At 45.9% G+C, this 26,865-nt stretch overlaps 1 protein-coding gene across 1 annotated transcript in view; it reads left to right on the top strand.

Moving 5' to 3' along the window:
* The window catches only part of DPF3 (double PHD fingers 3), a 266,506-nt gene that overhangs the window by 208,946 nt on the left and 30,695 nt on the right, over positions 1-26,865 (top strand). Inside the window, exon 8 of the mRNA XM_036311929.1 lies at positions 416-544. Within this exon, the coding sequence (XP_036167822.1) occupies positions 416-544 (129 nt within the window). The remainder of the gene's footprint in view (positions 1-415; positions 545-26,865) is intronic.

Raw genomic sequence — 26,865 nt, 5'->3', positions numbered from 1 at the left:
ACAATCAGAGTAAACTGGGTGGCTTGCAAAACATTGATACTATTTTTCAAACATGTTTTTATTGATTTTAGAGTGAGAGGAAGGGAGAGAGAGAAACACTGATGTGAGAGAGAGACACACACATCAATCGATTGCCTCCTGAACGCACCCCCTGACTGGGGAGCAAACCCGAAACTTAAGCACGTGCCCTGACCAGGAATAGAACTGGGGATCTTTCGGTGCATGGGATGACATTCCACCAACTGAGCCACACTGGCCAGGGCAACACTGGTATTATTTACAACGTAGTCATAACAAAACCTCAGATTTTAACTTCATCTTTTTTTCTGGAGCAGATTTTGCCAGACTGTGGGAGAAGAGGGGGCAGTGGAAACTCATCTCGGTCTAAAATTCAATTAAAAAAATGTTTCTACAGCCCAGAAAGGACCGGATGGGACAGTCATTCCTAATAACTACTGTGACTTCTGCTTGGGAGGCTCCAACCTGAACAAGAAGAGTGGGCGGCCTGAAGAGCTGGTGTCCTGTGCAGACTGCGGACGCTCTGGTGAGTGTGGCCCCTCCTGCACCTGTGCCCGTAGACCAGCAGCTGTTCCCCGCACGCCTCTGCCGTCTGCCATGGGGTGGAGGGTGGGGCGGGGAAGTTGGTGGTGGTGATGATTTCAAGTACAGAGGAGTTTTCAGGTCATTGGATATTTTTCTACTTTGAATCTCAAGAAATCATGCCTCGGGAGCCAGGGAAAAGGGAAGGGAGAAATTCTGGTCTTGTGTTTGGCCTTTTCATGAAGTGGATATTCCTTTGTGTGTGGTGTTGTGAGAAATGTGGGGACACCTGGAGACAGCACTTCGTTGTATCGGGTGCTGTACATGTAGCACAAAGCTGCGTTTGTTCTGCGGAAGTGCCTGGGCGCACTGGAAGGTACGGAAACATGAATATTGAGGCGGCAGCTACGTTTTGAGTTGTGGGAGTCAGAGACCCCCGCGCTGCTCGGTAGTAGCATCAATATCGCATCCATTGGCCGCTCACCCATTTTCTCATGTGGAACCAAAAAGAGTCCCTGACAGAGGAAGGAGACAGAATGGCAGTGTTCTTAGGGCTAATCTGAAGTTGGCTTGGCCTGTTTTGAAATTTTCATTTTTAACCTTTCCAAAGACTAAAATAAAAAAAGACTTGGATCCAGTTCTTTCATCCCTAAAATGAATTCAGGTTTTCAAGTTTTGCTCAAGCTGTTGATTGTTTTTTAATTCTTACCAAACCGTTACCTTTGGCTGGTTGTGGTTGGTTGTACTACCAATCTTTCATAGATTTTTATGTCATATCTAGGCCAACAAGAGATTTCAGACTTGTATTTAGTCTCCTCAACTATGGACTCTTGTAGGTGAGATGCAGTTCAGGTGGACAGTGGATCCAGCAGCGAGGAGGCCCTGCTCCTTCCACAGGCTTCCCTGTGTCCTTTCTCCTCCTATGTCCAAGAATAGGGCCGAGGTGACCACACCTGGGGGTACTGGAGCAACTCCGTTCTTCCTTTGCTTGGTCCACAAACTTTAGTCTCTCTCTTTTTTTTTTTCATTTGGCTTTTGGGTTGTTTAGATTCAAGACTGACTTGAGAAGTAATTTAAAAAGGAGTGGTTTCCATTGCGTGCAACTCTCAACATTTAACACTTAGGGACCCTGACCGGGTGGCCCACTGCAATCCTGTCAGTTCACTTACTTTGAAAACATGATACCTAAAGCTGAACCTTTTACTCTGCTGGTGCCAGTTTAGAAAAGAGGGCTTGTGTGATAGTGGACTCTGGGTTTTAGATATTTAAAAAGAAAATGAAACAAATGAGATTCAATTCAGTATTTTTAAAATGAACGGCCGTCAGAAGCGAAGTCACTGGGTGTGATGCCCTAGGCAGAAGGCTCTGGACCGCGGGGGACGTGCTAGAGAGGGCAGCTTCCGGATCCTCATTACAAGCTGCTTCCTTCCCTTCCTTCCCTATAAGAGATGAGGTACTTGAATCTGATTCATGGGGGACCAGACGTGGGTAGTTGATTTTTTTTTTTCTATCCAAACCCTTTTTCTTCACAGCCTTTTACTCAGCTTTTTCTTCCCAGGATCTGTCTGCTGTGTGACTCAGGGGACCATTTTATACCAGCCTAGGTGTTCTCATTGCATTTGCCAAGGATTAATTTTGGTGACTAATTTAGTCCAGGTCTGCCTCTGATTTTCCTGAAACAGTTGATACCTTGGGAATAAACAGGTGGCATTAACCCATGGGATGTGCTTGTTAAGATAGGGGGCAAATACTTCTCTAGGGAAGTTTTTCCAAGGAAGAGTGTGGAGCTTGGAAGAACTCTCATTCCCTCCCAGTCCATCCCACTTCCTGTTTCCAGGGGAGAAAATGAGATTCCCGATCCTGGCACCGTAACTGGCCTATCATGACCTTATTTGGGGGTAATCCTGGGGCCCATTTAGAATGTAAACAGTTTAAACCTGAGTTGTACAAATTTCAGGAAATAACTCCTATTTTTTCACTCTCTTAGTGCTCTGAGTTAGATTTGACAACTCTGGACTTTCTGGGGTAACGAAGACCTGGGCATGTGTCGTGGCTGGAGTGTGTGTGCGTGTGCACATGCATGTGCATGGGTGCACACACATGTATCTGTGGGCACATGTATGTGGGTGCAGATCACAATAATGTCCTCCAGTGGTTAAAGAAAACGAGAGACTCTTATTATCTACCACATGTCGGACTTTTCAGCTTCTTTTTGCTTTCAGTGCAAATGAGCCACATGGTGTAAGGGCAGAATTGAACGGGTACTGAAAGAGTGGGATTAGACACAGGTAAAAACAAAAATAAAGCAGATGGAGGCTTAACCGCCTGGAACGGGTTATCTGACAGTAATACCTTTGCAGAGCTGCCTGTCAAAGTGAAGGACACACATTGTGCAAGAAACACCCATGGAAAACACCAAAGAAACACCAGCCGGGCTAACACCCACCAAGTCAACTCATTGTCTGGGGTGGGGCTGAGTGAGTGTGTGTGTGTGTGTGTGTGTGTGTGTGCGTGCGCACGCATGTGCGTGCATACAGAAGAGAAAAAAAATCTCGTGAGGAATCTTTCACTCACGTTCAGAGCTGTGGACGTACATGTTATGGCAGAGATGATGCCTTTTCAGGGAGGGAGGAATCCTTTTTCCTGGAAATGTTGGCTTTGTCCTTTTACCCCAAATCCCTGTCACCAGGTGATGCACCCAGTTAATCTCTTTTGGTGCAAATGGTTTATGATCTTGCTATGAAGCATAATGTTGTAATAATATAATAAGAATATTAATAATGCTGTCTGTTGCTTAACCCATGTGCTGATATATTCATCATACATGTCAGCTCATTTGGGAAGAGAAGGCAGGAAGGAGAAGGAGGCAGCGGCCGCAGCACGCACCACGGAGGACTTATTCGGTTCCACATCAGAAAGTGACACCTCAACTTTCCACGGCTTTGATGAGGACGATTTGGAAGAGCCTCACTCCTGCCGAGGACGCCGCAGTGGCCGGGGCTCGCCCACAGCAGACAAAAAGGGCAGTTGCTAAACCCATGAATGGACTCTCTGGGCAATTAGCCATCACCCTCTGACTTGGTCATTGTTCTGGTTCTGACACATTTTTTTAAAAAAATGAAAGACAACCTTAGATTTTTCCCTTCATCCTTGCTTTTTCCTCTTGCCTTCCACCCATCCCTTCCCCCTTGCCCTCGATTTTGAGTATGTACAGCAGAAGCACAAACTACTGAAACAAAACAGAACAAAAGAGCAAACTAGTCCTTCAGAGAGATGGCCTCGTGATGTGCTGTTTCTTTTCCAGAGCAATGAGAAGTTAGGCGAACTGTCTCTCGGGGGAGGGGATCTTTTTGATATGAGCAGAGTTGATTTCCTCAGTGTTCCTATTTATTGGCAAAATGAGGAGAGGAGGAATATTGGGTTTGGAAACAAAGAACCAATTACATTAAATAAATTATTATTTATATATTCTAACTATTATTAGAAACTGACTGTTTTTTTGAGAGAGAGAGAATGAAGGAAAATCAAAGAAATTGAAGTAATACCCTGTTTAGAAGGAAGCCACTGGGGGAGGATTGATCCAAGGAGACCCGGGCAGGAGGAGTTCCTCGGTGGGAGATGATTGCACTTTGTACCCCACGGAGTGTCTGGCTCCCCTTGGCAGACCCCTCCCCATTTCTCATCCCTGACCTTTCCGGCTTCCTCCCTGCTTGCGAGAAAATGTCAGCAGTTGCTGAGAAGTGCGGGCTGCTGTGTGCCTCCCTCCGGCACCTGGGTCCCCCCCAGCAGCGGCTGCTGGGCTCCTCTTCTCCATCAGCGGAGCCGCTGTTCGGTGGTTGCTGGTTTTTCCCTCACTTTCCTCCTGGTGAAGAGCGATTTCCAAATGCAGGAACGGGACGTAAGCAGAAAGTCATGGACTCAGCAACCCGAGCTGCGCTCGTGGAAGGAAGAACGCTACCTGAAGTACATTTCCCTGCCCCGCACCCCTCTTTACAAACTTAGAAATCCCCGTTGGATGATCGAGTCCTCCCGTATCCTGTTTTTTATAGTGCCCTCCAGGCACTTTGTTTTATGTTTCCAATAGCATCTCCTGAAACAAACCAAAGCCACACTTGCTCAAGGCCCCTGGGGCGATGGAGAAGACCACCCACCTTGTTGGCAGTCCCAAGAGTGAACAGCTGTGCGGGCCTAATCAAAAGGTATGTCTTGGCTGACCTGTCTTACCATGAGGGCGAACCATCATAGTTGTTTTTCCCCCCTTACTTTCTTTTCTTCCCTCCCCACCCCCACCTACCTTGTCTTTTGTGGGGGTTTTTTTGTGGGGGGGTTGGACCCCTTTCTTAGTGTGAGAGTGACTCCCGGGTAGCCTCCCCCTCTGCCGTGTCTGTGCATGTACCCCCACAGGGGCCTGGCCCTAGTGTGAGGACTGAGCTTGCTTCGGGCTCTGTGTGGAGAATGGGGGCTTCTGGCTTCTGGCTCAACTCTAGGAGAAAATGCCTGGGGACATGCCTAGCTAATTGCCTCCCTTGGCCACACCTGGAGGGGGTGTCCAGGGAACTGGTCTGGGAGTGGGCTGCTGTACTTGGCAGGAATGAGGGGGCCTGGCCATAGGGGGACTGCATGTTGAGGTTGGCATTTCTTGCTCCAGGTACCAATTTAACAGCCAAGGGGATGCATCCAAATGAAAGCAGGTCTATGATTAGGCACAACACTCACCTGAGCTGATCTAAAGATTCTGAACTCCCACTAAGTGCGGTCAAGTTCTTTGGCTTCCATGAGAGCACAGGTCCAGAGACATGGGTTCTGCCATTTGGCTTGGGTTGGACGAGGAGAGAGGCCACCCAGGCTCTTAAGTGTCTGGGAAGATCCGCTTTGACAGTCCATCCTTTGCAGACCCTCGGTGAATTAGACATCTCGTTAAAATAGCAAACCGACCAGGCAAAAGCAAGGACCAAGCAAAGAAACCCACAGGTGGGCCCTTTGTGCTGCTCTGGTACCTGAAACAGGCAGGGCTTCTGCTCCACTCCTGCTTCAGATATGTACGTGCTCGCCTGGGCGTCTGTTCTCTTTGTGAGAGAACGAAAGTAACAGCCTCATCCAGTTTGGGGATGTCCTGCCTAATCTGTATGTGGTCCCGTTCCTAGGGAATATGGCATAAACCCCCAACAGCTAATATTCCTGCATGTGCACGTGTGAAAAGCCAATATAGTTGGTTCCAGTTGGTTTCTGCTAAGGGAATACAATCTGCTCTTGCTGTCACTCTCCACCTCTTCATCTCTTCTATTACTTTGAGTCAGATATTGGATTCATGGCATTATGACTTCCTCTCACTGATGAACTGTGAGCTCCCATGTTAATAAAAGCATGTCTGACCAATGGATACTGTCATTTGAAATCTGTCTAGTTGTTTGTAGTCCTGAAATTCTTAATGACAACCTACTTTTGAACTTGAAAAAAAATCCAATCCACATAATTAAAACAGGTTATGAAAACCCACCTAATTTCAGAGTCTAGCTTGGAGTTCTGAAGGGAACGAAGAATGAAGAATTGTTTAAACAAGGCAAACCCCCATGGGAAGATTTATTGGAGGATGGCTAGCGCTGATCTGTCTTATGTTTACTACTATACCTTGATTTTCCTTTTCTTCTGTTGGGGAGAGTGGATATCCCCATCTTTCTCAGCTGGTGTAGCCAGTGCGAGCATGGCGCTATATCTTAGCATAGCCTGAACACCTTGTCTCACCTTACTCACTGTATACAGACTCGGAATTTACATCCTTAAAAAAAAAAAAAGAACGAAAAAAAGAACTGGGAGGTACTTTAAAGATGATCAAGTTCAAATCTTTCCTTTTTAGTTGAAAAAGATCAACTCAGAGAGGTTAAATGAGTGAAGTGAGAGAGCAGGATGGACACTGATTTGGAGGCAGATGTGTTAAGGTGAAAGAAGGAAACTCAGGGGGGTTATAGGAGGAGGAAGCTGGATGTCCTGAGTTTTCAACCACCTTGATGGTTGATGTATCTTTCCCACCCTTTCTCTACGTAACAATGGCCAACATTTATGTGCCAGACATTGTTCTGAGTCCATTCCCCGGAATAGTTTATTTAATCCCCATGACTACCCTATAAGGTAGGTGTTTATGTCATTCCCAGTTTACAAATGGGAAAACTGAGGCTCAGTAATAAGGTTAAGAGATGTACCTAAGGCCTCACAGCTAATACAGAGTCAGGTTTGATCCCTGGCCACCTAGCCCCAGGACCTCCTGTACTCTTATATTATGGTTCTGTGCGGCCCTTGCAGATTCCTACATATGGAATATAGGAAAATAATACAATATTCCTATGTGTAACCTAATTATATAAATATTAGTTCATTATTAAAGAGAGACATGGAAATTACTTACATGAGGAAGATTTCAGAAGTTCAGTGGATGCATAGTGACTTGTTTCATTTTATATACTTGACAAGGATGTCACCATCTCTACATAAGTAATAATCCTTGTCATCGAGAGCTACTTTGGTGCCTCCATCTTCTGGGAGAACTTTACTCCCACTTTCACAGTAACTGGTTGAGCCTCTTCACACGTTCCTTCCGAGCCCTATCCAACAGCTACTACTTTTTGTTTGCAATACTTTTCCTTGAGTTTTTTCTGGAAGCGTAATGCCTCCTTTGGCTACAGTTATGGCTGCACTTCAGTTAACGCTTGGTCAAAAGGGGAAGATATACAGTGGGGCCTTGACTTACGAGTGTCCTGACTAACGAGTTTTTCGAGATAACGACCCGTCTCTCGGCCGATTTTTTGCTTTGAGTTGCGAGCTAAAATTCGGATTACGAGCCAGCTTCAGATACCCCACCGCTAGTTGGTGCAGCGAACGTCACAGTGAACGCCACAACATCAGCCCAGCATCACGTGTCTCACTCGTTCACTTTTTGATTTGACATACAAGTAATTTGAGTTATGAGCTCCATCACGGAACGAATTAAACTTGTAAGTCAAGGCCCCACTGTATGTGTATATACCTCCCTTGATTTTTCGCAGGTCCAGTTGAAAGAAGGGGTATTTATAATGAATATAGCTCTAAGTGGTAACCTTATTAAAGGATTAGAAGAGTACGCAGTTAGGTCCCCAAAAAGAAAATTCCAATTAAAATTCTGTACAGAAAGTTATAGAAAGCTCGACATTTAAGCCTCATTTCTAGACATTCCCTCCTGATGCCTACTAGGAACAAAGGTCTCCTTTTTCTGTGACCTCAGGAATTGCAGCAGTTGTATGAGCAGTCAACACATCTATTGTTTTGTTGTTGCTTTTGTTAAATAAGTATCACTGACTCCAAATTTAACATAAAAGAAATTAGAGTCATCAGCATGAAAATGATTTAACTATTTTCCTTTGTCCTCAGCTCAATAAAGTGTCCACCCAAAATGTTTCAGAAACATCATCTAATTTTCTGAGTCCTAGCCCAAAGATAGGAGAATCAAATATATAGAACTTTCTAAATTTGTTACAACATTCACATCCCCTGGGGGAACTGTTGATGAAAAAGGTGATTATTGTTTTGTCTATCTGATGTTTTTCCCTACTTAGAGCAATCTGATCCTTTATTTCTGTTATTGAGACCATGTGGAGATCAGACCCTCTAATCACAGTAACACTGGGAGTGAGAAATATGCATTTCATTTTTTAAAGATACTTTAAAGTCAGTAATGCAATTTGCTACTGGTCTTTTAGAGAGAAGGATTTAATAAAAATATGATGTGCACATCAATAGTATCCCTTTAAGTCTTCCTGCTTACTTTGCATCTCTCTGTGCTCCTAATGGGCTGCAGCCGATATTGCCTTTATATAGCACTTGAGGGAACACAACATCATTACTCGAGGAGAGAACTAAAGGCTGCTTGGAGGGTCTCACTTCATGGTGGAGTAAAATTAATTAATATTATCCCAATATGCCTCCTGTTACATCTGATGAATATGATCTTGAACTTCTACTTCAAGTTTGAGCAGGCTCATGTATTAGGCACTTTTCCATAGGGGGTTTTCTTTACCTTTGGAAGTGATGTTGCTTGTGTATTACCTGAGTCAGGCATTTTTGATCTAGTGAGTAGAAACCGACAGGAGAAATGAAAAGTTCTGGGTTTGGTCTCAATCCTGTGTGAGTTTGTTGCCATGCATCTCTGCCTCAGTTTCTCAATTCCTAGGCTATGGACATTTCTTACCCTTTCATAATACATAACCACATTCTTTCATGATGAATCTTCAAACAGCCCTGTGAGATGTGATTTGTTCTCGTTTTACTGATGAGGAGACAGACTCCATCAGGTTAGATGGTGTGTATGAAGTTGCAGGGTAAATGGTGTCTGAGTCTTCCAATACTCTTTCCTCAGTCTAGATTGACTTCTCCATCGACCACATTTTGAGGACTTCTTGAGTAAAATCACTAGGGGGCTTTGAGATCTTGCATTCAAGGCTTCTTTGGATTGAGAGGAGGAGGTATTTGATGCTGTCTAAACAAATCAAACGATTACCCAGCCTCTAATCATATTAGAATCCTGCCGAGGAACAGCAGCGTCTAAGTCCTCGTGAACTCCTCCCAAGAACGAAAGTTGAGCTTTCTAAATGGTCATTGTTTTGGTGGTGACATTGGGGTGACAGTGAGGGTGTGAGTAGTGAGGAGGCAGGGAGTGAATAAATACCCCCGGCCTTGTTTTAGTCACATGCCAAAGTGCTTCTAACACTAAGACATTGAATTATATGATGCTGTTGTGCTTCATAAAAGTGATTTCTGACCGTTTAGTCAAAATAACAGCGTAGGAAAAATCACTGTGCTCGATGGACTTACCAAAAGCTGAGAATGATGGCAGATCCCTGTCAGAACTGAATTACCTGCTAACAAGCATTGGCAAGTAGGTTTTCAGAGTATCTCAATACTGGCCCTTGACCAATGACTAAGACTTATTTTTTTTTTTAATTTTGAAATAAATTCAGAGTTACAAAAAACTTAACACAAATTATATAAAGAATTCCCATCGACTCTTCATCTAGATTCTTAAAAAAACCACAGTATAATGATCACAATGAGCAAATTAACACTGACACCATACTACAACCTCCAGACCTTGTTCAGTTTTTGCCAATTGTCTTACTATGTCCTTTTTCTGGTCCAGGGACCCAATCCAGGATCACCTGTTCTTTTCGGTTGTCATGTCCTCTTAAAGTCCTTTAATCTAAAGCAGTTAGTTCTGCAGTCTTTGTGTAACTTTGATACTTTTGGAGAGTACTGTTTAGTCATTTCTTAGAAAGTCCTTCATTTTAGGTTTGTGTTCTGTTTCCTAATGATGAAAATCAGGTTATGCAGTGTTGGTAAGAATACTACAGAAGTGATGCTGCATCCTTCTCAGTGCATCATATCGGGGGAGGAGGGGGGGACATAATTTATCCCATAATGTGGCTCAGACGTTTGGCCTTTCAGCTTAGGTTCAGGCTAATATGTTTGATTCAGGCTAGTTTGTTTCAGGCTAGTATGGATGATAATACTTTCATTCACATATACCTTGTTTATTTGGCAACTAGGGACTGGGTAACTGCTCAGCAGGTTGGATGTGTGGTCATGGGACGACAATGGGATTCTTTTTGCTGTGGGTCAAAGTAGTCAGGGAGATGTCTCTTGTCAGAGAATGGAGGTAGAGCAATGTGCCATAATTATTTATTGAAAATAAACTGAGGAGTGAGCAATGTTTCTGAGCTAATTAGTGGAAGGATTTAGTGTCTCACTCCATACATAGCAGGTGCTTCATAAATATTGACAGAAAGGTTGGAGAAGTCATACATATCTGGACACAGCATCCATTGGTCAAGTCAGAGGGCTGCCTGAGATCCAGGAGGCAGCGTGGTGGTGAGAGATGTAGGAGGGAGAGTGAGGATGTGAAGACAGGCGTGAGGGGAAAGTGGAAGCTGCGTGGAGGGACGGAAAGTCAGCCTCCTCGAAAGGGACTGAGAGCAGAAGACCAACACGGCAGGACATTGCCTTTGGCTGGATGTTGGCTCCACCAGATGAAATGAAAGAGAAAATGGATGTTGGGAGCACAAAGCTGGGAATCAACCAGCTATTTTCTAGGTGGCTTATGTGGGCAAACGAAGATGAGTGTGTGTACATGTGTGTTGGGGAATCAATTGTAGAAATTTGAGGAAATTGAAAGGGCATTGTATGGTTATTAGAAAGACTCACTAAAAGTGTGACAGGTGACATCTGACCAGAGGGGTTAAGGGCATGGGGAGAGGGTCAGAAAGACTCCTGGCAGGGGGTGAAAGTCTGACTGGATGCCCGACCAGAGAGCATGCAGCAGACACTCTGGAAGGGCTGGAGGCAGGTGGAATAGCAGAGATGAATACCAAGGAAGATGAATCTGGGAAGGGAGACCAAACAAGCAGATCTGTGAAGTGAGACAGTGGGGTAAGATGGGATGGGATGAAAAGAAACTCGGCCAGGTGTGAGGGGAAGGCTAGATGTGGGTGAAAGCAGGTGAGTCCCAGCTTTGGGAGTCCATCTAATCCAGACCCACACACCTGAGCAGTGAGTAATAAGACCCTGAGCAGTGGAAGGAGAGGTGGGGGATGGGGAGTTTTAGCTTGGAAGAGGCGGAGCTGCTCATTTGATTTTGAACATGGCTCCCTTTTGGCTTGGATCTTTTCCCGTTGAGCCCCTCCTTCCTTTCCTCTCTCTCTTGCCACTCAGTTCAGTGTGAGCTGGGCACTGTCCGGGCACCCATCTCTGCCCTTAGGAACTGCTTCTGGGGTGAAATGTGATCGTACTTGGTTTTATTGCTTACTCTTTTGGGCCGGCTACTCCATTCCAAAGACTAAAATAACTTAGCAGATTTCATTTCAGAAGCAAAATCCATGCCTGGTTGGTACCCATCCAGACTAAAGGACCCACCTGGTTTGAACTGCCCCCAGGTTCCAAGTTTGACACTTAGAAGTACTGGGCTAGTTGAGCACTGGCATGGATCTCTTGGCTTGATTCTCTCTCCGAGTAATTCAGACTCCCTGGAATGCCTTGGAGCATTGTTTTGGGTGAGGGTGTGTGGATGAAGCAGTGGCCTTGGGCCAAATGGGGCATCAGTTGGGGTTTTCTGTGACTGCAACTGGTCCTGTACCATAGAACTACTCATTTCACTTAGGTGATGGGAAGATAGATTGCATCATAATGGCCTTTTTCAGGTATTTTATGTGCTTGCTTTTTTTTTTTTTTAATCCTCATCTGAGGATATTTTTTCCCATTGATTTCTAGAGAGAGTGGAAGGTTGGGAGGGAGGATGGGAGCAGGAGGAGGAGAAGGAGGGGAAGAGAGAGAGAGAGAGAGAGAGAGAGAGAGAGAGAGAGAGAGACAATAAATGGTTGCCTCCCACATGTGCCCCTACTGAGGTTGGGGGAAAGTACGTGCCCTTGACTGGGAATTGAACCTGTGACTCTGGTCTGCAGGCCGACACTCTAACCACTGAGAAAAACCAGCCACAGTCTGGGGTGTTTTAACAGCGAAAAGATTTAGTTAGTTTGGTTTCCAAGCAGAGGAGAAAAACCAGATTTTGCTGACACCCAGTTTTGCTGCTGCGCCACCTAGGAATGGAAAGGCCAGCTGTGTCCTCTGTTTCTTGTGTCATTCAGCCGCTGGGAGCACTGACCGGCCCGCTGCGGGCTGACTTCCTGCTGCTGGAGCTCAAGGCACGGGAGACGCAGTCTGTTCTGGTCCACGGCCACGGCCTCATTAGTGTGGCAGGCAGTCAGTTATTTTCTCTCTTTCTTTTGTTTTGTTTTGAATTCATTTCATTCCCACCACCCCCTTAATTTTATTCTTTCCTTTTTAGGGAGTTGTCCTGTGCTGTTGTTTTTTGTTTTATCTTTCGTTGCCTTTCCCTCTGCAGTCAACTCTATGACCTGCGGACCCCGGCGTCCTTCAAGCAAGCCATTTCCGAAGAAGGTGACAGAAGGCACGATGATTGAACCTCCTCTTCCTCCTCTTCCTCCTCCTCCTTCTCTTCCTCTTCCCCTGCCCGGCCCCCTCCTGTGCGTGTGTTTCAGCCAACACAGGAGCCTGGATTTTTGTGGAAAAGCCTCCAGCTCAGCTCAGAGAAGTCTCGGGAATGGCCTCCGTTTTTGCAATAAGAAGATTTTTTTTTTCCTTTTTAAAATTCTCCATTACATTTTCTTTAAATGTCTGTGAGGAAGTACCCAGGTCAGACCGGAACTGCTCTACAATAGAAATAACTGAAAACAAACTGATGAGGAAAAAAAAAAAAAGAGTTCACTATTTTATTTATTTCAATATTTAAAAGAAAAATGTGCTGATGTGGCACATTATTTTTATTTAAAATACCTTCTACTTCGAAAGTGAAACACGATTTTGTGAAGATATGAAGTCAAAAGAGTACGTAATGTAAAATAAAGACTGCATATTAACTAAGGAAAACACCCCACATTTTAAATAAGAAAATAAAGATCAACTCTGCTCTCTCAGGCTCTTTAAAAAGCCATTCATGTATGTGCTTTAGGTATTTTTATTTCTGCCAGTTGGATGTGGTAAGTGAGGAGTGATCAGGTTTTTTTTTTTCCCTTCTTCAAAAGTCTATGGAAAGTGTTGGTGATGTTCAGTGAGTGTTACGTCTTGACTGAAATAAATTAGCCACAAAGGCTATCCGCAGTCCCTCTGCGCCCCCTCCCCCCAAAAAACCTCTCCCCTAACCCAGGCGAGCCCCATTTATCTGAATGTCAAGAAGCAGCCTGCCTCCTGGTTATCATGTCTGACAAGGCCTGGTTCTGAAAGGAATTCCACCTAGTGATTAAATATACCTCTGTGAGTTCAACAGATTCAAACACAGACAGCTTTGTTTAAAATAATGCAGTGAAGGAAGAGGAAAAAAAAGACAAGCTGAGCATCAGCCGAGATGATACTAATTTGGCCTCCTAACAACTAGAGGAAGCTTGCAAAGGGAACTCTGCTGAACCGGCTTCTGGGACCGAGATGCTGGTGTCCCGAGGGCAAGAAAGGCCAACCTGAGTGAGGGAAACCTCAGGGTCAGTTGCCGGTGGGGGTAAAGGAGAAAGGCGGGTGTTCTGCCGTGTCCTTTTATGGCCATGTGAGTGGAAGGGAATGTGATGGCCCCTGAAATGTAACTCAGCATCGTGCCCTTGGCCGAATGAAGGAGCGGGTTGCCCGGCTGGGGCGGTGGGTTTTACTCCAGGCCTTCTACACGGCCATGCTCTTGGGTTTCACTCACTTCTAGCAGAGTCTTATTAAATGTAGTCTCATGCCTGATAGTCTTGTCAGCAAAAGTCCTCGAGTGACGGTGCTACTGAAACGGTTTTAAGCCGGAGAATGTCTCTCTTGCCTTTGAAAGGGGAGACTGGATGGGCACCACAGTCCCGCCAGCCCTTTCAGATTTCTCATTCAGGGCCAGTCCTCCGGGGGAGATCACCAAGAGTGTCTTTGTATCATTTGCAGCCCTTTGCTGTGACATTTTCTGGTAGAAAATGTCCCCTTTAAAAATGCTAATGATTATAATAATAATTCACTCTCCAACCAGCTCCCACAAGTTATAACATGTGTAGAATTGTGATAAAGCTTTGCATAATGTAGGGTTTGTATCAAGTGTGTGTAAGTTTCTGTTAAATAAAAGTCTATTTCCAATGCTCCTATAGCATCTCTGTAAATTTTGCTTGACCAACCTCATCCTACATGAGCTCAACTTTCCTACTGTGCTGTTGAAGAGACTCCTGAAAGGATTCTGCCCATGTGCTTGGCTGGGGTTTGTTGAACCCTATGGTTTTATGTAGGAGCACAATCTAGAACAGTGGATGGCACTGGTTTGGCTGACAGGTGGTGGTGGCATGGAAAGTGAACAATGCCCAGGGTTGATGCCAGCATCTGCTCTGAGTCCAGAGTTGCTGTCACCAGCCCACCACCACCCTGGCCATCGTCACCTTCTCCACGGTCAGGACAGGTTTACGGAGAGCCTGGGACATGTGCAGATGTAATACTCCTGCCCAATGCTGCCATATCACCAGTGCCAAGAATAGTTTTGCAGAAGAAAGCAAGGTTTAGTGCAGTGATGGCGAACCTTTTGAGCTCCCTGTGTCAGCATTTTGAAAAACCCTAACTTAACTCTGGTGCCATGTCACATAAAGAAATTTTTTGATATTTGCAACCATAGTAAAACAAAGACATATTTTTTGATATTTATTTTATATATTTAAATGCCATTTAACAAAGAAAAATCAACCAAAAAAATGAGTTCGCGTGTCACCTCTGACACACGTGTCATAGGTTCTCCATTACTGGTTTAGTGTGTGCTTGGAGCATGCTGGGAAGTTCAGGTTTCCATCACCTGAAAGGTGCTCTTGCTGTAGCCTCCCCAAGCTGCCAGTTGGTTCGGCTGTCAGCCAGCCCCTGTGATAGGCTGCTTCTGTGTGGAGGTGGGCAGTCTTGTCTGATGAGTCCTCTAGGTCAGATAGAACCAGACCAGCCTCAGGCCAGGCCTAGCCCTCAGAGCATTGCCAGCCAGGTGGGGTCAGGTGGAGGCGGGACGTGGCCTTGTGCTGCTGCTGCTGGCACTGTAGCTTCTTTTAGAGCAGTGGTTCTCAACCTTCCTAGTGCCGCGACCCTTTAATACAGTTCCTCATGTTGTGGTGACCCCCAACCATAAAATTATTTTCATTGCTACTTCACAACTGTAATTTTGCTCCTGTTACGAATTGTAATGTGAATATCTATATGCAGGATGTATTTTCATTGTTACAAATTGAACATAATTAAAGCATAGTGATTCATCACAGAAACAATATGTAATTATATATGTGTTTTCCGATGGTCTTAGGCGACCCCTGTGAAAAGGTCATTCGACCCCCAAAGGGGTCGTGACCCACAGATTGAGAACCACTGTTTTAGAACAATCATCACATTTTGACATTTGTTATGGACTTTGTAAGTTCCCCTGGCACTAAAAAGGGACTTTTTTCCTTCAACATACCCTCCTTAGGCTTTTTAAAAAATTGTGGTAAAATATGCATTACATAACATTGATCATTTTAACCATTTTAAAATTACAGTTCATTGGCATTAAGGACATTCACATTGTTGTATAACCATCACCATCATCCATCTCTGGAACTTTTCATCTTCTCAATTGAAACTCTGTACTCATTCCTCCAGAATATTTGTTTTTTTAAATTTGTTTTTAAAGCATTTTACGGCTTATATGCATCTTATTTCAGAGAACACTTGGTAAGAGAGTGAAACCACAGTTTATGCAAAGCGGTATGCAGAGACTAGCTTGGGTTGAGGCTGTTTGTTTGGTTGGGGTGGGGAGGAGGTTATTCTGAGTAAAAGCAGTTTATTTTCCTTATGATTTACAAAGGAGTTTGCAAACTCTTTCTCTAAAGACCTACTAGTAAATACTTTAGGCTTTACAGGCCACATCTGTTGCTACTACTCAGGTATGGGGTTTTAGCATGGGAGTAGCAAGCCATAGACAGTATATAATTGAATGGGCATGGCCCTATGTTCCAATAACACTTTATTTACAAAGATAGGGAGCTGGCCAGATTTGGCCCAGGGCCCATAGTTTGGTGACCCCTGATTTAGAGATAGTGACTATTATACTGTTAAGTGGGGATGGGGGTGGTCTTATTTAAGCCCTTTTCTAAGCCTCGGGACTAAGGAAAGAAGAATTTTCCATCACCAAGTGAAGGGCTAGAGGTGCATTTCATGATCAGTAATGTAAGTTGTATGAAGCCCATATGCAAAAATACTTCAGAGCCAAAAAAATTCCACCACAAAGTTTTAGAAGCTCTGTGATTTTCTAGTTTGGGTGTTGAGCCCAAAGTGCAATAGTGCAATGCTTACCAAAGGAATCTATAAATCATCAGCCAGTCTGCACAGAGGACATGGTGACTAATACCGTTCATCGCTAGCACCTTACGTAGGAAACAAGGCCAACTTTAAAGTAACTGTTTGAGTTCATGCAGATGGCTCCTCTGGGCTAAGTGAACACAGTAGAATTCCATCTGTATGGCGTAGATGGTACAGACATTCAGTGGAGCCCAGCTTGGGAAGCATGGAGTGTTGTGGTTAAAGACATGGCCTCTGGTGGCTAATGACTTGCAGTGGCTGTGGCTCCCTGTCATGGTTAATTATGGAGCAGGTGTTGAGGATGCTGCTGAGATGCATTTCTTCCTGAGAACTCTGATACTTGTGGGCATTTAGCATCAGGACTTCCCCTAACTCCTCACCTCATATCCAAAATACAACAATAAGAAGTACGTTTACTCCTTGAATAGTGGACAGAATTCCAGATGTCAGACCTACTACTGAATTGATATAGAATTGAAACCTTCTTACCAGTCGAATATGGGATGATCCTGAAGGGTGGCCTGTGAGCCAGTTATGCTAGGTGGCCGCAGCCAGGCAAATTTACAGAAAATATCCTCTTTGGCCATTACTGGAGGATGCTCAATTGTTTAGAGAAGTTCAGTGATTTTTCAGATCTCAGTGTACCTTCTAGTGGAGTTTATTGCTAAGATCCCTGAGTTACCTCCAAGTTTCCTTGAAGGGGGCAGCAGTTGGGATCAGGATGCTCTGTGTTCGATCCGTTTGCTCCAAGCTCCACCCTGTTATCACATCTGAGTTGCTCAGGTGTCAGTTTTTAGGCACAGACTACAAGGAGAAAGATCCTTTAGACCGAAAGTTAGAAAATCTTGATTTGCATTTTATTTACATAAACCTGGTGTGAGAAGCATAGTCCCTTGGCTACCTGACCTTTCTTTACACCAGAATAGGAAATACTTTATTTGGAGGTGATAACTGGTCATAAAAGGATCAGCGCCGACCTGATAGATATAATAATGTTAACTGTGCTATTAATGATCGCCTGGTAAGGCATAAGCATAGCTGAGGTGGATCCCCAAGTCCTAGTGGAACATAGCTGAAGGAGTATTGTGTTGTGTATTTTTAAGTAAGCGAGGTACAGGCTGTGTTCTATTGGGAATACAGTATAAGGGCAGGGAAGCACTTCCCCACGCCTATTTAATATTTGACACTACTATGTTGGAATTAGGTGAAAATAATTGTAAAAAACCCAGAAAGTACAGAAAAGATTATTAACAACATGTTTAAAGGGATGGGCAATAAGCCCTTTAAGAAAAAATTAAAGTATTTGGGTTAAGTTAGGGAAGAGAATTAGGGGGCATTTAATAACCATCATTATGTGTATTGAGAAAAAGACACTGACCAGTTGCTTTTGGTCTCTAGACTGGAGAGGCATCTTGGTGCTTAGAACAAGCTGACAAACAGTTCTTTTGTTGACATCAATAATTTTTGACTATTAGGGCTGATTAGGGAACTCACTGATAGCCAAGCATTTCTCCCATGTGGAGTTAGGGGCATGGCTAGATGACCTCTGAGGGTCTGGTCTAGCTCTGCCATGCTTTAAATTGCAGCTGGTTCCCTGAAAGAGTTGGTGCCTGACTCACCCCCAGGGAGTTGGGAGGCACGGGGACAATTAGTCTCATGAATGTGCATTATGATCATTATCCAAAATTACATCTCTAGGCTTACTTCTAGCCATACTGAAGCTGTGTCCCAAGCCTGTATGGGGACTCCCATTGTTTTAGTGTGAGACACCAGCTGGAAAGTGAGTGTGGTGGCAAGCGACATTTTCCTTAAGAGAAACCAGATAGTGGGAGACAAAAACAGTGAGAATCAACTGAAAAGGACAGTAAGACCAAGAGGCCACAAGGTGAACATGGTTCCGCTGAAAACTCCACCTGAATTCCACTCTGGGGCTCATCTCCCTGGAGTCCACCATGTGCAGCAGCATCTTGGGTGCATGGGTCTTGTTCTTGCTCATGGGCCCTGAGTATTATTCGCAGCTTGATTTTGGTTGAAAGACCTCATTACTGTTCATGGTTGTCTACTCCCTTCTCCCTAACTTAGGTGAAGAAAGGTCTTATTAGAAGACAAAGTTAATTTTGGATACACACACACACACACACACACACACACACACACACACACACTCTAGAGCAGTGGTTCTCAACCTTCCTAATGCTGTGACCCTTTAATACAGTTCCTCATGTTGTGGTGAACCCCAACCATAAAATTATTTTCGTTGCTACTTCATAACTGTAATTTTGTTACTGTTATGAATCGTCATGTAAATATCTGATATGCAGGATGTATTTTCATTGTTACAAATTGAACATAATTAAAGCATAGTGATTAATCACAAAAACAATATGTAATTATATATGTGTTTTCCGATGGTCTTAGGCGACCCCTGTGAAAGGGTTGTTTGACCCCCAAAGGGGTTGCAACCCACAGGTTGAGAACCACTGCCTAGAGGCCCAGTGCATGAATTTGTGCACAGGTGGGGTCCAGCCAGCCCGCCCTGATCAAGGTCGATTGGTCGATTGGGCCGGGACCGCTGGGGAGAGGGGCTGTGGGCGGTTGGCCAGCCGGCCCCACCCCCTGGTCAAACTCCCGAACTCCTGGTCGAACTCCTGGTTGAGGGGACAATTTGCATATTAGCCTTTTATTATATAGGATAAGACAAAAATCTGCCTTGGAAGAGCAGTGAACAGGATTTCCTCTAAATATCTTGGAAAAGAATTCTGATAGAATAATTCTGCTCTGTGTTTGACTTAAGTCACAAAGATTGTACTTGATTTAGTGTGTGAAGTCATCTTCCCGCGAACCAGAAATGTAGCAGAAGTTGGGAATGGAGATAACTGTAAGAAGGGTTGAAGGAGGCCCGTGATGAATGGCTAGCATGAACACTCAGTCCGAAACCTCTGCTTGGCTGAGCTATGGGTTCAGAGAAACTGGCAGTTTGTAATCCTGAAAACTTCCTGAGTTAAAATAGATTCTGTTTCCTTCGTAGACATCAACCGTTCATCTATAATTGAAAAATAGATCAATACATTTTTACCACATTCTGTTACTTTGTATAATGACCCTCTCTGATGATTGGTTTGCTTATGCTACTGATCAATTAATCAAACATTTATTGAATGTAGTCTATGTTGCAATACTATGCTAGGTTTTTGCAGGACATAAAAGAGAAGCAACAGGGAATTACAACAACTCTGGGAGATACTTTCTATGTGCTAGTTACCAATGGGCTTTTTATGGATGCTAGCTTGTTAAAGCCATATATCAGCCCTTTCAGGTTAAGATTATTTCTATGTCACATAAGTAGAAATTGAGGCTCAGAGAGATTGAGTTGACAAAGGCAGTAGTGACAGCTGGTAAAGTCTGATTTTTTCTAACCAAGGGTTTTCTACTTATAAAATTCTCCCTACGGTCATAAACAACATCTTTTTTGTTCTTCAGGAGAAAAGATGGTTAGCCTATTATTCAAGATGAGACTATTTATAGTTAAGTGCCAAGTTGGTGCAAGATATGAGTGCCAGAGGGCTCAGCAAGGGGAGTTACCAGTACAGGTAATGAGGAGGTGTTCATGGAAAGGTGAACAGAAATGGGTGGTCAAAGAGAAGGCTGGCCCCTGAAAGCAACAGTGGGAAATTCCTATGCAAAAGCTCTGAGGTAGGCCTGCAGCCAGAGCAGAGATAATCAGGGAGGTGGTGGGGATCCTAGGCTGTGGGGAGAAGTCATAAGAATGTAAATAGCACCCACATTTTAGAGGCTGATCCACAAAAAAGGAGGAACGGTCAGAAGTCAGGGGTGATATGTGCTCTTGAACAGGACAATGTGACATTCATGTGAGGACAGCTGAACTGCGCATGCCAGGAAGTTGGGGTTCCTATTCACTCCCCCACAGGGTTGCCGCTGACCCTGTCATGCTCATCTTGCTTGGTATCAAACCTGGTGGTTAACGATGCCATGGGCATGTTCCACCAACTGTTATTCTGAAACCGGAGGCACGGTTATACTTCCTACTCGTTTGCATTGGGGGAGGAAAGTGGGATGTCCTGAGTGGGTTGGCCCCAGAGAGCTTTGCACTTGAGGCTCAAAATCTATGATTATCCTCGGCAAGTTGGAGAAAGGGTTTATTTGAACAAGTACCCTTAGACGGAGGTCACTGAGTGTGGGAGGAGAAGCGAGGAAACCAGGCTCAGATTCTGGCCATTGGCCTTGTTTGTGTGTAGAAGCTCCTTTCCGCATGTGTGCCTGGAAACACTGAGCCGACTCACTCTTTGGAGGCCTGAGATTATCCTCCCTGGGTCCTCATTTCCATCTCTGTCTTGATGTTGATCTCTCCCCACTTCATCTTGTCGATGGCCCCCTCACTGGCCGCTAAGGCTGGCAGAGGTGTAGCCATGTGTGAGGAATATGGACTGCGAGTCCCAAGAATATGGACCATCTCCACAGTGGCCAAGAATGGTTGGTGCTTCCTGACCTGCCAAATAGCCACCACACTCTCAATGTAATCTTCCTAGTAGCCTGGCCGGGTTACTGTCCCACATAGAAATGAGTAGACCAACACTCAGAAGGGTTAAGTGACTTGGCCAAAGCCACTCAGAAGTAGGGCCCAGACTAGACTCCAGATCTTTCTGATACTTACATTAGTGTAATTGCCAATACTTGTTTTTGCCTATAGTGCTTGATGACAACTGACATGGCTAAAAAGTGGTAGAGCCGTGGGCTAAAAAGACTATCAGATAGCATAGAACTGAAACCCACAAATGAATAAAACCTACCTTCCCTCTGAAAAAAGGAAAAATGATTGGATGCCAGCCTCTGGACCCACCCCTCTTCAACCCCCTCCCTCGCCCCCCAACATTTAGACAGTACCTGCCTCTAACTAAGGTGAGACTATTTATAATTAAGTGCCAAGCACTGTCTCACCAAAGCTGGTGTGGCTCAGTCGGTTGAGCATCTTTCCATGCAACAAGAGGTCACTGGCCCGATTCCTGGTCAGGGCACATGGCCAGGTTGTGGGCTCAGTCCCCAGTGGGGTGTGCAGTAGGCAGCCATTGATGTTTTTCATGTCAATGTTTTTCTCTCCATCCCCTTCCTCTCTCTCTCTCTCTCTCTAAAATCAGTTTTTTTAAAAAGCATAAAACAAGCCTTCTTTCCTTCATTTGCCTTTCACTGTAACCCCTAAGTAGATCTGGCACAGCCAACATTCCAGCCAGAGTGTTAATTAACTGTTCCATGCATCCACCTCTATCACCCATGAACTGGCCTGAAATTTCCCTGTGTGCCCCGCAGTGGACACCAGGCCTGCCTCCCATGTGCATTAGGTCTGTGGCAGGCAGCCCTCTGAGTTGGTGTGCCTTGTAGAGGTTGGGAAGGTTGGCTTTAAAAGGAGCTCCTGCCTGGTGATTGGCGCAGGGAGCGATATGAGACAGCAGCTTGCCCTCTCTGCTCCCTCCCATTAGTTTCAGGAAACTCTGTGCAGCTGCTTCCCCTCTTCTGGTCTCTCCGCTGTGCTAATCGCAGCTCATTTCTGTTGCATGCCTCATTTCAGGGGAGAGCGCTTCATGGCTCCCAAAATGTGAACAGGGAACTGAAGGACGGTTTGCCAAGTGAGTCAGCCGGTTGCCACTGGGACTACCGCCCCTCCCCGGGAAGGCCCCGTGACTTGTTCCAGGTTCCCTGGGAGAGCTTCCCTTGGGTGTCCCCTCTGGACCAGATGGGGCCGGCTTTGTACAGTAAGGGAGAGAAGGGTCCCGGGGGTCACTGAGGGCCAACTACACATCGCCGTAGGCTCTCTAATCCCAGTACCTCTTTTAACAACCCTGTGGGGTTGGGCCCATTTTGTGGCCGAGGGAACTGAGGTGGAGGAAGGTTAAGTGGGGACTTGCCCTATGTCAGGCCAATGTGCATGTCTACGTGACTTCAAAGGCTCTTTCCTTTTTAACCATTTCATCCAGGAGGGGGACCCTCCTGCGTCCTCCCCATCCTTCCTTAAATCAGGGGCTTTGGGCTTCTCTTTATTTTTGTAACCTCCCCTCCAACTTCCTCTGGGAACCTTGCTTCTTCTGTAGTAACAAGAGTCCTGCTGGCTCCTGGGAGGACCCGTCCCGGCTGGGAGTCCTGTTTCCCACTGCTGGTCAGCACCGTGGGTTAAGCCGGGATGCTAACGAGCCCTGGTTTCCCAGCTGCCCTGGCCGGTCGCTGTGCCAGCAGCTCTGCAGGACCAGCTTAGGTGGCTGGGCGCTGTTAGCAGGGAGCAGAGGCTGCTTCTCACTCCCAGGCCGGGCACTTTTCCTTTGCTGGGGCTTCTTTGCCTCATCACCTCATTTTTAAGCCCTAGGCGTCATTTGGTTGACCTGCTTCAAAAGAAACTCACTATCTTTGTAAATATTAATAAATTTAACTTGGTATTAGTCAGATGATCTTGCAAGTTCCAGGGTGCCATTTTGGTGAGAATGTAATATTTTTTAAAAAAATGACTTACTGTTTTCATCACCCCATCTTCCTGTCTTACCCTCATTGTCTAAATAGAGGAATGATTCTTTTAAAAAAAATTATTTAAAAATAGGTTTTTATTGATTTCAGAGAGAGGAAGGGAAAGAGAGATAAAAACATCAGTGATGAGAGAGAACCAGCAATTGGCTGCTCCTGCACAACCCCTACTGGGGGTCGAGCCTGCAACCTGGGCATGTGCCCTGACTGGAAATTGAATTGTGACCTCCTGGTTCATAGGTCAATGCTCAACCACTGAGCCACACCAGCTGGGCAGGAATGCTTCTTAGAGACCCCATTTCTCTGAACGCCTTTAGAGCTGTCATTTCTCAAAACTTCTCCCTCCAGGAGGCTGTGAAAGGGGAGCTGGGTGCCGAGAAGATGGTGCCCGAGAAGGTTCTGGCCGCAGGGTTTGATGTGCACTCATCTTTCTGGAAGGCAAGCCAGGGAGCAGTCAGCTGGCAAGGTCCCAGGAGCTGCTTGCTTTGCTGGCCGAACAGAAGAGGCAGCCAAAGGCTCAGATGCCAAGGTTCCAGACCACCGGGCACACTGCCAGGGGCCAGCCCACGCTGTGGAAAGACTGAGGAGACCTGGGTTAGAATCCCCGCCCTGCTGCCACCCTGCCTGTGACCCTGAATAAGTCACTACAGATTTGGGGCAGGGGGGCTCAGTTTCCTTGTGTGTTTAAATGAGGGTTTGGACCTGATGGTCCAAGGTTCCCTCTGGTGCTGACAGGTTCTGAGGGGACCGAGTCCAGAACCCGTGATGATGCTACGCTGTCTGAGAAACTGGTTTGGGTTGGAACCACAGATTTTTGGAAGCAAGTTCTTAAGCCACTGGGGTCACTTCAATGGGGGAAGTTTCAGGCACTGCTACAGGGCTCTGTGGAGGGAAGAAAGCAGTTTCTATCCCCCTCCCAACCCAACATGACCACTAATCAGGTCTTGGAGGTAGATGCCTCCTCTGCCTACCCACACCTGTGAGTCTGAGGACCACCCACTGCACCCACCTCGCTCCCTGATTGAAGGGGCAGATGGGTTAGGGTGGGACAGGGCGTGTTCTGTGTGGTCTGGGGCACCGTTGGGGTGCACGCCTGCAGTGAATCGTTGATGCCTCCCAGCTCTGGCCTCCCAGCTCTGGCCTCCCAGAGGGCAGGCCCCATAGCCCCCGAGGCTGGGACTATTTCGGATGAAGCTCTGCTGGCTTGGGTGCCGCCTGTCCTAGGCTGTTGGGTACAGAGAAGAGGCGTCAGAGCTGGTCCACAAGGGAGGAAAGAGAGACGGGAGGGTACTGCCAGGGTCTCAGAGGTCGCTGTGGACCTTGCAGTCGGAGGCTTTGGACTCCCAGTCGCTGCTCTGCCCCCCACAGGGCTCCTCCTCCGGCTCCCCCTTCTCCAGGCTGTCTCCTCTGTCGCTTTCAGGGAGCGAATGAACTGCTTGGCCTTGAATCCTTTCCATTCCTCCCCTTTGACTCTGTGAGGGCAGGGTTTGGAGATGGCCTTGACCTGGTTTCGACCTGGGGTATTTCCCTGGAGTGCTGTTAATCCGGGATCCTAGATTAGCTGCCACGGCAGTTCCCCCAAGACCTCACGCCACCCTGCTGGTCCTCAAGGGCAGGCTGGAGTGTGGACGGCCTGGGGCGTGAAGAGGAGAGCTGGACCTCAGGGCAGACAAGCAGCGCTGGGTCCGGAAGCTGCTGGGCCGTCAGAAGGCCCGTGCCCTGGGGAGGCTCGTCCCTGGGCCTCTGGTGTCAGGAGAAGGGCCGTCCCGCTGCCTGTTTCTGTGCCGAGCGCGTGGTGTGGCCCACGTGGATGTTGGGGGATAAGTGTGGGTTTGCATCCTGCCTCTGTCACCCCCGCCCCCTGCGAGGTTGTGTTGAGCGAGTTACTTCCCTGCTCTGCATAAAATGGGGACAGTGACACCCAAGTCACAGGTTATTTTAAGAATCGAATGAGGAAGTGTGTTCAAAGTGCTTAGCATCCAGGAAGCACCTTGATAAATTGTGGCTGTTAGTAGTAATAATACAAACACCCGCTAGGGAAGATTCAGAACTGAGTCTGCATCTTTTTAGGAATTTGGCCAGAGTTCTGGTTGTGTCTTCTGAATAAGTAAGGACTGATATCTTGTTCTTAGTTCCTTCTCTTACCCATTCCTCTAGCTTCCTTGTCTCACATCTCTTCTTCGTCTCCTTTCTTCCGCCTCCACTGTTTATCCCAGATGGGCTAATTCCTCCTCTTCTCACTTTATCTCTCCTCTCTGTTCTCATGATGCTGAGACCTCTTTCCTTATTCAGGATCCAAGGTGCATCCTGGCAGTTCTGAGAGCTGGTGCCCTCCAGCTAGTTCTGTTTTCTGTGAGTTCTGCCTCCCGCTTCATGAGGGTACTACAGCCCCCAACCAAAGGCCCCCCGCTGGCTGCAGGGTCCCCATCACCCCCTTGAGATGAGAATGTCACCATCTTGAACCTTTCTTGCTTTCTATTCTTTGGGTTCCTAACCATCATGACAAGTGGATTTATGAGTCTGGAACCCAGGGGAGAGGTCTGTGCTGGAGGCGTCAATTTGTGTGTTACAATTGTGTAGATGATATTTAGGGGAAGTGAGTTTAACTAGGTACAAAGAGATGTTTGGCGTAAGAGAGAAGAGAAGGATCCAGCAAAGGAGGCTGAGAAGGGGCATTCGGGGAGGACAGGTGAGTGTGTGGAGGAGAGAGTGTGTGGAAGGGGAATGGAGCACTTCAAAGAGCTCCCTTTGAAGGAGTTGTGCTAAAAAGAGGAGCAGGAACTGGGCCTTGAAAGGGGGGTGTGCTCATTGGGAAGGGTCTCTTTGAAAGATGGGAGCTCTTACAGCATATTTGCATGCTGGCAGAATGGTGAACCAGAGAGACAAAGTGATGATGCCAGAAGGAATCATAGGAGGAACAGAGTTCCCTGGGAGTGTGAGAGGTTGGGATCCAGGCACAGGTGGGGATTGGCCTCAAGTAGGATATTTCATTCCTGATAATAGGAGGCGGGCACAGTGTAGGGACATGAGTGGCTATGCATGGAGAAGATGAGATAGTTTATTCTGATTACTTATATATTTTTTCAACTAAGTAGGAGAGTATGAGAAAGGAATGTGAGGTGTGGGATATTTGAGAAGGTGGAGAGATGTGGGAGAGTCATTTGACTGGGGAAATACGGGAGCACAGCCAAGATTTGTGGTCACTATTTAAATGGAGACTGGTCAGCACAGGGATGTGCTTTTCTCTGCTTGGGTTCGGGTGGAGGCTTGGGCTTAACTGGAGGGAGGATAAGGAGTAAACAGGGAGAAGGGGGTATGCAGATCTATGCAAGGATGCGATTTTAGGGATGGAATGGAGTCTGTGGTTATGGGTGCCTGAGAGGCGATGACAGAGAGGGTGGTATGTGGTGAGAAGTGGTGTGTCAGTGGATTGGAGCTTCCGATGAGATTAAAGAATTGATGGTATCCTGCCTGGCTGGGTGGTTCAGTTGGTTGGCATATCCTCCTAATATGCTGAGGTTGAGGTTCAATCTCCTGTTGGAGTATATTCCAGAAGCAACCAGTGAGTTTGTAAGTGGGCGGAGCAGCAAATCAATCTCTCTCTCTCTCTCTCTCTCTCTCTCTCTCTCTCTCTCTCTCTCTCTCTCAAATCAATAATAATAAAAAAGAGTTGATGGCATTCTGAATAACTTAGGACCAAGCTGGCTATTACTGGTGTTCTCTTTGGAGTTTTGCTCAGATATATTTCCCTTAAAATAGTTGAATAGACACTAAACTAGAAAATGGCAAAAAGCAATGCTTGTTTTGTAACTGTTTAACTTATTCACTATTTAATGAGCACAATTAAATTACATTGCAAAGATATTCAATGGTTAATGATGACACAGTGGAAATAATATCTTA

The sequence above is a fragment of the Myotis myotis genome, unplaced genomic scaffold (genome assembly GCF_014108235.1).
Source record: "Myotis myotis isolate mMyoMyo1 unplaced genomic scaffold, mMyoMyo1.p scaffold_m19_p_1, whole genome shotgun sequence".
In the NCBI taxonomy this organism is placed as follows: Eukaryota; Metazoa; Chordata; class Mammalia; order Chiroptera; family Vespertilionidae; genus Myotis; species Myotis myotis.
Note: the sequence above shows the minus strand (reverse complement) of the source record. Positions and strands in the feature narration are given on the sequence as shown.